This window comes from Pelodiscus sinensis, chromosome 20 (genome assembly GCF_049634645.1).
Source record: "Pelodiscus sinensis isolate JC-2024 chromosome 20, ASM4963464v1, whole genome shotgun sequence".
NCBI lineage: Eukaryota > Metazoa > Chordata > Testudines > Trionychidae > Pelodiscus > Pelodiscus sinensis.
The window spans coordinates 19,786,242-19,800,354 of NC_134730.1; the positions used below are offsets into that span (position 1 = coordinate 19,786,242).

General features: G+C 39.1%; 1 protein-coding gene across 1 annotated transcript in view; it reads left to right on the forward strand.

Annotated features, from left to right (window-relative positions):
• Positions 1 to 14,113, forward strand: part of SUZ12 (SUZ12 polycomb repressive complex 2 subunit) — a 62,590-nt gene that overhangs the window by 13,277 nt on the left and 35,200 nt on the right. Inside the window, exons 5-6 of the mRNA XM_025185700.2 lie at positions 5,908 to 5,957; positions 11,909 to 11,994. Coding sequence (XP_025041485.2) covers positions 5,908 to 5,957; positions 11,909 to 11,994 — 136 coding nt within the window. The remainder of the gene's footprint in view (positions 1 to 5,907; positions 5,958 to 11,908; positions 11,995 to 14,113) is intronic.

The window sequence follows — 14,113 nt, forward strand, 5'->3', positions numbered from 1 at the left end:
CCGGCCGCAGGCGCGCGGCTCGGGTGGCGGCACTGGCCCCGGGCCCACGGTACAAAGCGCTCGGGCGGCTCCGGCCCCGGGCCCACGGCACAAGGTGCTCGGGCGGCTCCGGCCCCAGCCCTGGGACACATGCTGGCGCCGGGTGCAAGGGCATCCCCGCCCTTGGCGTGCCCCAGGACACGTGGCCCCACCCCCCGGGCACCCGGCGCGTGAGTGGCCCCGCCCCCAGGCACCCGGGAGCCTCTAAAGGTTGGGGACCACTGGTCTTAGGCTTTCTGTGTTTGATGTGAGGTCACACAGGTCCATTTTTTTTAATGTTGTGCTTTTCTGTGCTTGAGCTGTTTGAAGCAAGTCACAAGGGAAAATATTTTGCTTTAAATAAGCATTTAAATGTGTTTCATGCAGATGAGTAAAGAGGCTTAAACTGTGAATATCATATTTGACTTGCTTATTGGGAATTGTTGCTGTGCATTGAAAAAGAATAAAACTTTATTGCATTAAGCAGTGAAATGATGGATTTAATGAATTAATGATCAAGCTTACTAAGTTTTGCAGTGTCTGGCATTGTGGAAGTAAGCAGTTAAGTTCAAAATGTGGAGTTATAAAAGGTGCACTTGTGTAGATTCATGTTACCAGGATCCTTTAGATTGTTAGCTTAATTTTGATTCTATTTTGGTCTTACATGGTAAATGTAAAATAGAGTAAAGTATGCATCTTCCTCTTCCAGCATAAGTGAGAGGTCAGCTTTCTGAAATAATAATTGGAAAACTTCAATTTCAACCTAGCAAATCTAAAACAAGTGGCAAACTTCTGTTTATTTTGACATTGTGATGGTTGCAGAAAAATTTATGTGCAAGTGGTGGGGGAGGGATAGCTCAGTGGTTTGAGCATTGGCCTGCTAAACCCAGGGTTGTGAGCTCAATCCTTGCAGAGGCCATTTAGGGATTTGGGTCAAAAATTAGTCAGGGATGGTACTTGGTCCTGCTGTGAAGGCAGGGGACTGGACTCAATGACCTTTCAAGGTCCCTTCCAGTTCTAGGAGATAGGCAATCTCCATTAATTTTGGTAACCAGTATGTTGTCTCCATAAACTGTGCCAACAGGTATTGCCAAATTAGTGGGCTGGAGATCTCTGAAATGAAAAATCAAAACAATTACTATACCTAAAGGATAGCTTAATCAATTTCCAAAGAAATGTATCTGGACTAGCTCTGAATAATAAATTACAGACCAAACTAACTTTAAACAGGTGAGGTATTAAAACATTGGAAACTTTAAGAAAATGAAAGTGTTGCTTAAATAGCTGCACATCCTATACCTGTATTAAGCAAGATGTAATTTTATAGCTATACTCTTGTTTTTATAAAGCTGCTTTCTGCTGTACTGACTCTCATGCTGGAGAGGGAGTGAAATTGACTGCAAAGAACTCTCAAATGTAAACAGTAAACAACTTAATATCTAGTCTTTCAATTAATGTTTTGTGAAAATAGCTGATAAAGAAATCATCCGTCTGAAAATAAGTTGATGTCTGTCCCACTAATAGTCAGCATTTTGGACTGTGCAGAATATATTCTTCACTTGAATTTGATTTACGCAGCTGAAAAAAATTCCCTCATTAATGTATGCAGACTTGCATTTTAATATAGTTTTCTGTATTAACTTTCCAGTACCAGATTGGAAGTCTTGGATTCCTTTTCAGCAATTAATATCGAAGACACTCAACATATGCCACTAACACTGCTCCTTTCACTAAGTATTTGATACTCAGTAATTATTACTGCACTTAATAGTTTGTTGCAGACCCCTAAAGATTTTGCTGGTGATCATGCTTTTTGGTTCCAGCGATAGCTTGAGAGGTGAACATTATGACCATTTTGCTACTATAGAGCATTTGGGGCACTACGGTCTAAACAAAATTCCAGGGTTGATTCATTTTTTTTAAACTCCAAGCCATTTATTTGACAGATACCATAAATACAGAAAACTTCACCATATTTATTCTCTGTTCAAAAATATCAAATCTGTGGTCATTAGTAGAGCAAATAAAACATGAGCAGTCAGCACAAATATGATAGGTAAAGATGAAAGCATACATTTATATAGCATTCCAGTGAATGAAAATTAGATTTCCCCCCCCCCCCCCCTGGTAATTAATTTCTTATGGGATATGGTGTGTCCTGATGAGCAGTCACATTTAGTCCTTCAGCTTTGATAATCAATTGAAACATTTCTATAAGTTGTGTTTAATGGTTTATGTAATTTGCTTTCTATAAATTATGGGTTAGAAAATGGAAAGATTGTAACATATATGAGTAACCAGAATATTCAAGAAGCTTTTTCACAAACTGAGAATCATTTCAGATGGACTTTTGCACTCTCCATTATAGATCTGAGGGAAAGTATACTTTTTCCAAGTTTTGCAGAACATTAGCAGAAAATTGGTTATGAAGTACATGCGATGCATTGAAATGATCTTATTTTGAGAAATATGTAAATGGGTAGCTAAATGTTAAATCTATATTCACTAATCCAGTTATATTGATTTTGCTTGCAATTGTGCTTTGTATAGGTATTGCTTGTTTGAAATGAGTCAGATGGGTCTATGGTTTCCAAGGATTGTTCTGTAGCAAAATGGCCAAGTTTAAAATACCTTTTTGTTTGACCTAACGCCAAAATGTTTTGATTTGCTCCCGCTACTAAACTTCCACTTAACTATACTAGGGGGCTGCATGCTATATTTGTCTATCTCCTATTTCTGGCCGCTTTCGCTTTGCCTGAGAGCTTGTTGATGCTGATGATTTCATTCTGTCATCTGGCAGGAAAAACTTTTTTATATATAGAGAAAATAAATTCCTCATCCTCCTGATAATGTAATCTGGCACTATAACATTCCTTCATTCTGATGTAACATACAAGTCTGTGCAAGCATTATCTTGTAAATACTAAAGCAATTGGGGTACTTACTAAAACATCAGTAGTTTGAGGATTTCAGGAAATATTTGTCATCCACTGACAAAGCACAATAAGAAAGCCTGCATTCCAGGGTTGATTGGTTTTTAACTCCAGCCATTTTAATCACCCTTTTAAATCATGATTTTAAATTATCAACCAGAAAATCTTGTTAAACCTTTTTCCAATTGTATTTTTAATTTTCCTAAAGAGAGATTAAGTTATAACACATTGGTACTTTTTGCTGACCAATAGGCGCACATCATATGCATTTAAGAAATTATGTAACATAACATCTATAGATACTTAATTTTTACATGTTTTTTGTTAGAAAATGCAGAATGCATTCCTTATTTACTAGCCTTGCTTTTTTAGTTGTGATTTGAGTCAAGTTGTACTTGGGTAGAAATTAGTGTTTAAAATGCATAAAACTAGCTTTTTAATTGGATAAAAATACTTTAAGTGTACGATGCATCAGAATAAAAGTTTTATCTAATTATGATCTGCCTGTAAAACTAAGGAAGTATTATCTATAGTTAGCAGATTGTTTCTGGTCACTATGTCCTTCAGTTTTCTAGAACAAGTAGATGTCATTTTCACAGGTTTATTCATACATTGGAAAAGGGAATACAAGCTTTCCTACTTTTTCAGCTCCCCATAAGTTTTTAATTTGAATGAAATAGTCACAGAACTGAACTAGCGGAATAAACTGAAATGAAAAAAAAAATCTGTGTCTCTGCACCTGTGGAAGAGGCTTAACAAAAGAGCTTGTCAAAAGCTGGTTTAGCACTTCAGCAAACTCTGGTTCCAGTCACTTTACCAATGTCTTCTGCCAGTTCAGTTGTTTGACTTTCATTAAAACTTCCTCACATATGTGCTACTTAGTAAGTTTAGACTTTAATATAGAAAAATGTATTAAAATAAATCCAATTTAAGTGTGATTTTTTTTTTTTAAACTTTTGTAATTTTTTTTTAGCCTGAATGGTTCATAAATGATTCTGGAGTTTGATAGGCCATATTGGTAGTGGTGGAAGGGAACTTGAATGAAGTTAGTCAAGATCACCAACTGTCCCCAAATTAAATGTTCTCAATACTGCTGTGACTTACATGGGACACTATCTAATGACAATATTTCATCAAATATTATAGCTTCTATATATAGAGGACTTAAAACACTTTCAGATTTTTACCCTCTGTTAGCATGAATGACAACTATTTCCAGAACAATGTCGCATTCATTTTTCAACCTTCTCCAAATGTGATAAATTGCTTCATCAGTCTGAGTTTAGTAAATTCACCTTATCCAGTTAAAGTACAGGTTGAACCTCTCTAGTTGGGCACCATCATGGACCTCTTATCCCACCTCCGCTCCCAGTGCTAAACCTGAGGATTTGCTGAACCACGGGTGTTCAGTATTATCTAGCAGCAATTACCAACACTTCCACTTCTTACTGGACTCTTAGAAGACATTTAGGGGTAAATGACAGCACAGAACACTGAAAGCCAGAATTGGTGGCTTTAAACAGAATTTATGGGACCATGGGAAACTTGTCTACACCCATGATAAGTGGACATCCAGCTAACTAAAACCATGCCAGACTATAGATGCTGCCACCACTCTAGTCTGGAGTAGAGAAGTTCAACCTGTTTAATATGAAAAATAAGATGAAGTGTGTACTAAACTACAGTAATATAAAACTGCAGAGTAATCAAACCATGAGCTGTGCATGTGTAGGAGACTATATGTTTAAGTTCCACCTATTAAGGTTGCACATCAATTGTCATACAGTCCAGTTTTCAGTTGCTAATAACTTCACCATACTTCAGGTTTGTGCCTTTTGCTACCACATAAAAACAGACCCAAATTTCATCAAGTTATAATAAGCCTTTGAAAACTGTGGTTCACATGCTTAGTAGAGACTTCTGAGATTTAGGTACTAAAATCCAAGACGATCCCATGCTTAAGCCTTTCACAGCTTTGTGCTCGTCAAACTGCATGTGTCATTGCCACAGAGTGACTTACTTCAGCCTAGGGTGACATGAGAAAGCCAGACTTTCTTTGAAATGACTGCTGCAAGCTGGGACTGGCTAGTGATACTGGGAGCTGGGAGCCTGTCATGCACTAAACTGACCCCCTTTCTGGAACTCTAGTGTGGAGGAGGAAGCAGTGTGATTGGAAATGCAGAGGGGATAAAAGCCAGACTGGGAATTCAAAATGGAGTAGATTGTGACAAGGAGTCTGATGTGGGGAGAGAGAATGGGAGGTTGGTGTGTTTGAGCGAGGGGGGCTCGGACTTGGAGGAAAGAGTGAAAGAGTGACCGGGAGGTTGGGACTAGCAGCTTTCAGTTGCCATAACCATGTGACAGTCCTTTCTGTTCCTGCAGTCAACTGCCTCTTATCAGATGAAGAAGGAATTCTACAGGCAGCAGCCTCTTCTTTTACACAGCTCAGAACAGGTTCATCCTGTGCACTGATGCTGGGGTACTGTGGGGAAATAATAGTATATGATTATGTAATATGACTATCACAGTGCATATGCACAGGCAACTCTAATTCTATCACTTCCTGACTTTTGAGTGGTTGACGTTTCAATCAGAATGTTCAATCAGATTAGCATATATTTTGTATGTAGTATGTTACAGAATACACTTTCAAGCCCTTGTCTTCAGGCACTGAGTATTCATTCAGTGGTCAAACCTACTGTCTTAATTCTGCCTTTTGAACTCGCTGTTCTATGCGGGGGTACTTTCCTATATGCAGAATTTGTCTTTAAATTTGCATCTAACTAAATTACATATGCTGAAGCTCTGGAAGGTACTAAATGGCTGGAAGACAATTTACTTATTGATTAGATATGATTTGATTTTAGATGGAGTCTGAGGAATAATGTGTTGAATAACATCTCATTTTTTAGGGGAAAGTACCCATTTATTCTAACAACTTTTTTTTCCTGTTTAGTTTGTCTGCCCATCTACAACTCACATTTACTGGTTTCTTCCATAAAAATGGTATGTCTGTTAAAATTCATTATACTATTTTATAACATAATAAACTTTTAAAAAGTGCAGTATACAGTAAACTTGAGCAGAATAGATTTGCTGTGTTACAATACCAGATGTTTGTACAGTATGTTTTAATTCCTCTGAGTTCAGCTATCCCACTACTACAATACTTACATTTTCACTTTTTACAATATAAAAATGTGTATTTTCTCATTATGTGTACTATAGTTAATAGTTTTGTGACATTAATATTAAGCAGTAAAATATTGTGAACTTTCATTCAGTGCATGCAGATTCTTTTAAAAGCTTAAAGTCCTTGTCTTGCTTTTAATTTTTTTAATGTATCAAATTAGAGTTTTTCTCTTTAAGCAGGCATCCGTATGGAATTCTTGTTTTCTTGAGAATTTGAAATGAAAGCAAAAAAAAATTTATATTTGATGTTCTACAAAGTTTGAAGAATATTTTCATTGATGTAAAACCTGGTTAAGAAATGAGACTGAAAATGCCATACCTAGATCTGAAGATATGAACTGAAATAATCTTGTGTTGCTAATAATTTAAATATATGCATATTATATGCAGCCAGAACCTCACAAAAAGTTAAATAGAATTTTTGAACTACCAAAAACTGAGCTTGTGGTTCTGTTTTTTAAAATAGTGCTTTAGGGCAGGGGTTCTCACCTTTTTCTTTCTGAGCCCTCCTGCTCAACCTGCTGTAAAAAGTCTACCGCTCACGTATGCCACAGCTTTTTTTTCTGCATATCCAGTAGATTAAAAGCCATGGCTGGCATTAAGGGGTAGCAAGCAGGGCAGTTTCTTGGGGGCCCATCACATGGGGGCCCACAAAGCTAAGTTGCTTGGACTTCAGCTTCAGCCTTGGGTGGCGGAGCTCAGGCTTTCGCTTCAGCCACCACCAGCAGGGCTGAGGCTTCAGTTTTCTGCCCTTTGTTCCAGCAAATCTAATGCTGGCCCTGATCTCTGGTTTAATTTGGTAGCTCCGTGAAACCTGTTGGGGTCCCCCAGGGCAGTGTTTCTCAACTTTTTTTTTTTAATGTAGCCTTTTTTTAAAAGTACCCCCTCCCCCATACCTACAGTTTTCAGACACACTTTTTTCTACCATTGCAACACATTTGTTTAAACAATTTAATTGTAGGTTGGTGGGCGATGAAATTTTTCGGGTGCAAAAAGTAAAAAAAATAATAAAGCGCTATAAGACTTAAAACACAAATTCAGTTTTCTCCAAATTTCAGTTGTGTTGACGTACCCTCTCCAGTCTTCTGTCGAGTACCCCTAAGGGTACTCGTACCACTGGTTGAGAAACACTGCCCCAGGGTCCCTATCCCAGGTTGAGAACCATTGCTTTAATATTGGTTACTTATTCTTACGTAGCAGAACTTAATTCTTCTCAGATAAGTAAAAAAAAACAAACAAATTTAATGAACACGTGTTCTGTTAATGACAGATCTTTTTTGTAGTATTCAAAAAAATTCAGCTTACTTAAAAAAAATCCAAATTTTTAGCATGCATAAAATGCAGTTTTAGTGTGCATAATGGTGTCTACAAGCACTTATGTTTTCTAAACATTTTGTATATGGGAAAACTATTCCAAAATTACACTTAAATTATGAAACAAAATACAGGACTATGTAGCACTTTAAAGACTAACAAGATGGTTTATTAGATGATGAGCTTTCGTGGGCCAGACCCACTTCCTCAGATCAAATAATGGAAGAAAATAGTCACAACCATATATACCAAAGGATACAATTGAAAAAAAACGAACACACATGAAAAGGACAAATCACATTACAGAACAGAAGGGGGATGGGGGGGGGGGAGGAAGGTGAATGCCAGTGAGTTAATGATATTAGAGGTGGGGAAGGGGAAATGTCTGTGAGTTAATAGTATTAGAGGTGATAATTGGGGAAGCTATCTTTGTAATGGGTAAGATAGTTGGAGTTGTCAGCATACCCAACTATCAAAGACTATTAACAAAGACTATTAACTCAGACATTTCCCCTTCCCCACCTCTAATATCATTAACTCACTGGCATTCACCTTCCTTCCCCCCCCCCCCCCCCCACATCCCCCTTCTGTTCTGTAATGTGATTTGTCCTTTTCATGTATGTTCATTTTTTTTAAATTGTATCCTTTGGTATATATGGTTGTGACTATTTTCTTCCATTATTTGATCTGAGGAAGTGGGTCTGGCCCACGAAAGCTCATCATCTAATAAACCATCTTGTTAGTCTTTAAAGTGCTACATAGTCCTGTATTTTGTTTCAGCTACACCAGGCTAACACGGCTACATCTCTATCACTTAAATTATGGTTACTTGCATCTGGATTTGAAAAACCCAGTTATAAACAGGATTTTATTCTGCTGAGTGTGTTGCTTCCTCAATGTAGGAACATGTGTGAGTGTTCCTTTTGCAGAATTGAAGAGGAATAGCAGAAGAGGAGTACTGGTCCCACTGCTGCCCTGCTTCCATTTGGGAGTACTTATCTTCCGTTTATACCCTCTTTTTAATTAGTTTCTGGTTTAGACTCCCTGGATTAATAGATTAGAGCAGATTTTTTCAAGCAGTTTTCATAACTGCTATAAGTCCTTCAGTGACAGGTGATATGACTGCACAGTTTAACTGAAATTCTCATACACTCTTGCTACTATTTCAGTAGAGGACTATGCAGTGTAAGAACAATGTGATTGCGTGTTCATCCAAAAGAACATCTTTCATGAGCAGTATGCACAGTAGTGAATATTAAATACAGAACATTTTATGACAGAGTAGTCATTGACATGCTTTGTTTTGGTATGATAGTAAAAATATTTCCAAAAGCTCTGAGTTATGTAAACCATTATTTATTTTGCAAATTGCATATAGCTCTTTTTTGTTTGTGCATCTGCTTGCACGTATTCTTTGATGGTAATGTGTGTTTGAACATTTGTAGTCTTGCCTGAACAAGGTTACTTTTCAAATTCAGTGAATGCTTCTCTTAAATATAAAAAAACTCATAAATTTGTTACAATTCTTAATGTTGCTAATGTCCCTTTAATGCCTGTGAGTAAATAAAAATTTACAGATGAGCTAATAAAATTTTTACTAAATGAAAAACAGACCATGCTTGAACAGTGTGATTAAAATGCCAGCAGGAAGGTTAGTTAGGAGACACAGGGTATGGGTATGCTGACAACTCTTTGCTGTCATATCAGTTCTGATAGGTATAATTCAACAATGTACTTGGTGCATGAAATTTTGGTTTTGGGTGAGCGCTAGTGTGAAGTTTAACATGGATAACACTTGAGTGTGCCGTAAGGTAATAGTGTGGGGATGGCAACTGAAAGAAATGGCAGTTTTTTAAACTGAGTAATTTTAAGTGTTGGCATCTCTGTCCTTGATAGCTTAAGGTAGCAGCTTGACCAACACAGTCCATTAAATTTGTGCTGTTCAAGAGCAAAACTTCTTTGAATGTAGACGTTTCTATAATTATCTGCCTTTGTTGTGGTCATATTCTTGAGATTATCTAAGGCTGCATCTTAATTTTTTAGAAACTTAAGTCATTGAAGAATATGGTTATCCCGTAAAGTGGTGCCAAATGCAGAAAGCACATGGTAACCCCATCTGTTTCACTGTTTTTCAGGAATCCGTGGTTTGAGTTATGTACTAATTTTTTATAGAAGGTGTTTTGGACAGTTTATTCTGGCTGACGTTGAAAAATAACTTGCTGTGTTTAGGGCTTTTTTAAAATACTTCAGTTTATATTGGGATATACGCAGCACCCAGAGAATGAATAGTGCTCTGAAATGCATTTATTCAGATGACTAAGGAAGAAAAGTTTCGCACTGCAGGAATGTCGTCAATTAAGTTAAGGAATTGATATAATACAGGGATTAATTTACATAAAATAGACCAGTTCCCACTATACTTGAAATGTCTGAAATAGTGCTATAGTTCTAAATTTCAATTTTAAGAGAACAGAAAGTTCATCTTTAGATTGTGTAGAAAGTAAAACTTGAAGTTTAGTTTTATGCAAAACACATTCAAATTAATATTTTCTATTAAAGTATCTTTAATTTCACGTGATTAAGCCTTTATTTAAACTGCAAATGTGTTTTTATTGGCATTACTGAGCATACTTCTGGTGGTAGCCATCTTGAAGATTACATCAGTTGCAAAATTTGTAGCTTAGGGATTGTAAATTAACGTTTATTTTAAACTGGGTTTTTTCCAGCTCTCAATAGTCTGACACTCTTCTTGAGGCTGAGAGTTTCGATTTTTACCAGATGGCATTTGAGTCTTTGGGAGTGGTGCAAAGTACAGTAAACTTCCGATAATCCGGCACCTTTAGGACCCAGAGGGTGCCGGAATATCAGATATGCCGGACTATCAGAAGGGGGGGGGCTATGAGGGGTCTGGGGTGGGGTGGGGGGATGCTACCCCAGACCCCCTCATAGCCCTCCCTTCTGATAGTCCGGCTCTGCCCCAGGAGTCCCCGATTCAGCCGCTGCTGGTCAGTTTCAGCAGCGGCTGAATCGGGGGCGCCTGCAGCAGAGCAGCTAGGGTGCTGCTGGGTTGGTCCGGTAGCGCCAACCCTTGGCGCTGCGAGACCAACCCGTCAGCACCCTAGCTGCTCTTGGGGACACTTGGGGCAGAGCAGCTGTGGTGCTGACGGGTTGGTCCCGCAGCGCCCCTCCTCGGCGCTACTGGACCAGCCCAGCAGCACCCCAGCTGCTCTGCCCCAGGTGTCCCCAAGTCAGCTGCTGCTGATACTGATCAGCGGCTGACTCCAGAAAGCCAGAGGCAGAGCTGCTCTGCCCCGGGTTTCCTGGAGTCAGCCCTGGTCAGTTTCAGCAGCGGCTGAATTGGGACGCCTGGGACAGAGCAGCTGGGGCGCTGCTGGGTTGGTCTGGTAGCGCCAAACCTCGGCGCTGTGGGGACCAACCCAGCAGCACCCCAGCTGCTCTGTCCCAGGTGTTCTGATTCAGCTGCTGCTGAAACTGATCAGGGCTGACTCCAGAAAGCCCGGTGCAGAGCAGCTCTGCCTCTGGCTTTCTGGAGTCAGCCGCTGGTCAATTTCAGCAGCGGCTGAATCCGGGACAGCTGGGGTGCTGCTGGGTTGGTCCCGCAGCCCCGAGGGGCAGCGCTACTGGACCTACCCGGCAGCACTCCAGTTGTTCTGCCCCCTGCTTCCTGGATTCAGCGCTGGTCAGTTTTAGCAGCGGCTGAATCGGGGAAGCTGGGGGCAGAGCAGCTCCAATGGTCCGGCTGCCTGGAGCACTTCCAGGTTCCTGATGGTGCCGGACCATCAGGAGTGCCGGATCATCAGGTGCCAGACCATCGGAGTTTTACTGTAAATTGTAGATTTGGGAGCAGTAAATAAGAATTATGGGGAAATAATTCAGGTTTCTCACCTGAAACTAGAGTTTTTCTGGGTTTTCTTAACAGATCCAAATTTACCCTTTCTTTCCTATTGCTTCAGAAGCTTGTGGCTAGTAGATGTTCTCCTCTGCCTCTGAGCTGTACTATCAACCTGCACAGTAGCCTCAATTACAATTTTTATCTATAGCCGTACTAAGTACACATTTTGGAGTAACTGCATTTTGGCATTTGGATCTGAAGAGCAGACCTATTTGAAGAACTCCTTTTATAGGCAAATCATTCAGTTTTTGTAACTGGGAGAACTAAAAAAGACTATTGGAAGTGAATTTGGCCTGTTTAGTAAACTTGAAAGTATTAAAGATCAACTCTACTTACATTTTTAATCTGCTTGAACAAATACAAGGTGTAGAGATGGGGAAACACTGAAATTTCAATGGGAAGCATGCAATGTTATAACTTTGCAGAAAGTCCTTGTATCTGGTAATGGCAGGGATTTAAAAAAAATAATCTCAGGTAAATTTGTGACACTGAATAGAGTTGTTACTTTTTCAAGACTTTAAAATATTTTTCTGTTTAGATAAGCCATCACAGAATTCAGAAAATGAACAAAATTCTGTAACCCTGGAAGTACTGCTTGTGAAAGTTTGCCACAAGAAAAGAAAGGTAACATAACTTGAGAAACTTTTCATAAATATTAAAATGCAAAGTTGAATTGATTCTGGAATATCTCTTTAGCCTTCAGGTTGGCAATGTATGTTAATGAAAGCATGATGCTTCAGTCAAGAGATTAGTGTTAAACTTACATTACTACTACTGTCTAAATTATTTTGTTGATTATGAATGAATTTTCAAAAGCACTTTACATTGGTTTTTTTCTACTCCCACTGAAATCACTGGAAGTATTACCACTGATAACCTGTGGGAGCGGAGTTGACCGATGCTGAGCGCTGATGAAAATAATCTTTTAGGAAAAGATGCTGAACTTGTTGCCTGTTCTACTCCTGGCTGCAGTACTTTATTCTAGAAATGTGTTTGAAAGGAAGTTAACTTCTCACTTTCCATGTTTTGCTTTCCATGATATTTGAGTATTATCTACATTTTTAGAGTTCCCAATTTTTATTCATTTAATTAAAGCTGTAGTTCTCAAGATGATTTTACAGATCTTGAAAACTGGTTAACTTTCCCTCATGAATGCGTGTGGTCTGAGACATTAATTTTAAAAGTCTAGTTTGCTTTTTAAATCATTGTTACTAGCTTATTTTTATGAACATAACTTACCAAATGTTACATGTCTTTATGTTCATAACTATATGTCAACTCAATGTCAGAGATGGGCACTGATGATTTTCAGAGGATCAGGTCCCCCCAAAAAGAAAACTCTGAAGAAGGGAGAAATGCAGAGTGGTTTTTTGTAGCATCGACTGAAAAGGAAACCATTAGTTGACATGTCCTTTCAATTTGGACAGTTCTAAAGCTTCAGATAGCTAACTGGAGCCCAGTATAAAAGATGGTGTCCTAAACTGAGACCAAATACAGGACTCTAGTATAAATCTTAGAACCCTCTCTCGCTGCCTCAGAAGCTATGCTTCACAAAGGCACTGCCTTAGTTAGACTTTCCTGGTGGCCACACCAACAATTAGACAATTTTCATGACATGACATGACATGACATGACATGCATTTGTACCAGCCCCTGACCAGTAAATGCTCTAAAAGCTTTCAAGCTTTTTTCCTTTTTGGATAAAACTTACTTTAGAGTGTAAAGACTCAGATGGTGGAGGTTCTCAAATATCAGACATGTTCAGCTTTATTTCCTACAATACTGTTTCCTTGTACATCTCACTTAATTGCTGTTAGAAGATGTGGTTTTTGTTCTGTCACCAATCTAAATCCATATTTCTAACTTATCTCCATATATTTTGTTTACATTGAGATGATGTTCAAAGGCAAAATGAACTAGGCATTCTACAAAATTATAGGATAGTTGCTATGCTAAGGCGTTTAAACCTTATTTGTATTCCCCAGTAACCTGTGACCTCTTCTCTCCCTTTTCTTGCTCCGTTCTATTCATTTTTTACATTATTTCTCTGAAATAGTTATTAGAATGACAAATACAGTAAACTTCCGATAATCCGGCACCTTTAGGACCCAGGGGGTGCCGGATTATCAGATATGCCTGACTATTGGAAGGGGGGGCTATAAGGGGTGTGGGGTGGGGTGGGGAGGATGCCACCCCAGACTCCTCCTAGCCCCCCCTTCCGATAGTCTGGCCCTGCCCCCGGCTTCTCCAATTCAGCCGCTCGTCAATTTTAGCAGCGGCTGAATCGGGGAAGCTGGGGGCAGAGCAGCTCCAATGGTCTGGCTGCCCAGAGCACTTCCAGGTTCCTGATGGTGCTGACCATCAGGAGTGCCGGACCATCAGGTGCCATCGGAGTTTTACTGCATAGTGTATTATAATAATTTGCAGAAACCTGTCTGAATAGCATGTTTAATTATACTTAATCTACATCCCAGGTGCCTGCAAATTTCACTTCTTGAAATTAGCCATCTAGATAATTGATCTCCAGGATCAAACCAAACTAATTATAGCCAGTTATTTCCTATATTCTAGTTAAATCCGTTGTGACTATAGTAGAAGCCAACTGATGCCAGTTGTAATCCTGTTTCCATTTTGGTTTACATTAGGAAAGGTACTTTGGCTGAACATTCTAGATGCTAGACATTCAGGCCTGCTTTTAAGATCTGTCATGTAATTCAGCAGTGTCTGTGACAAGGGATGGACA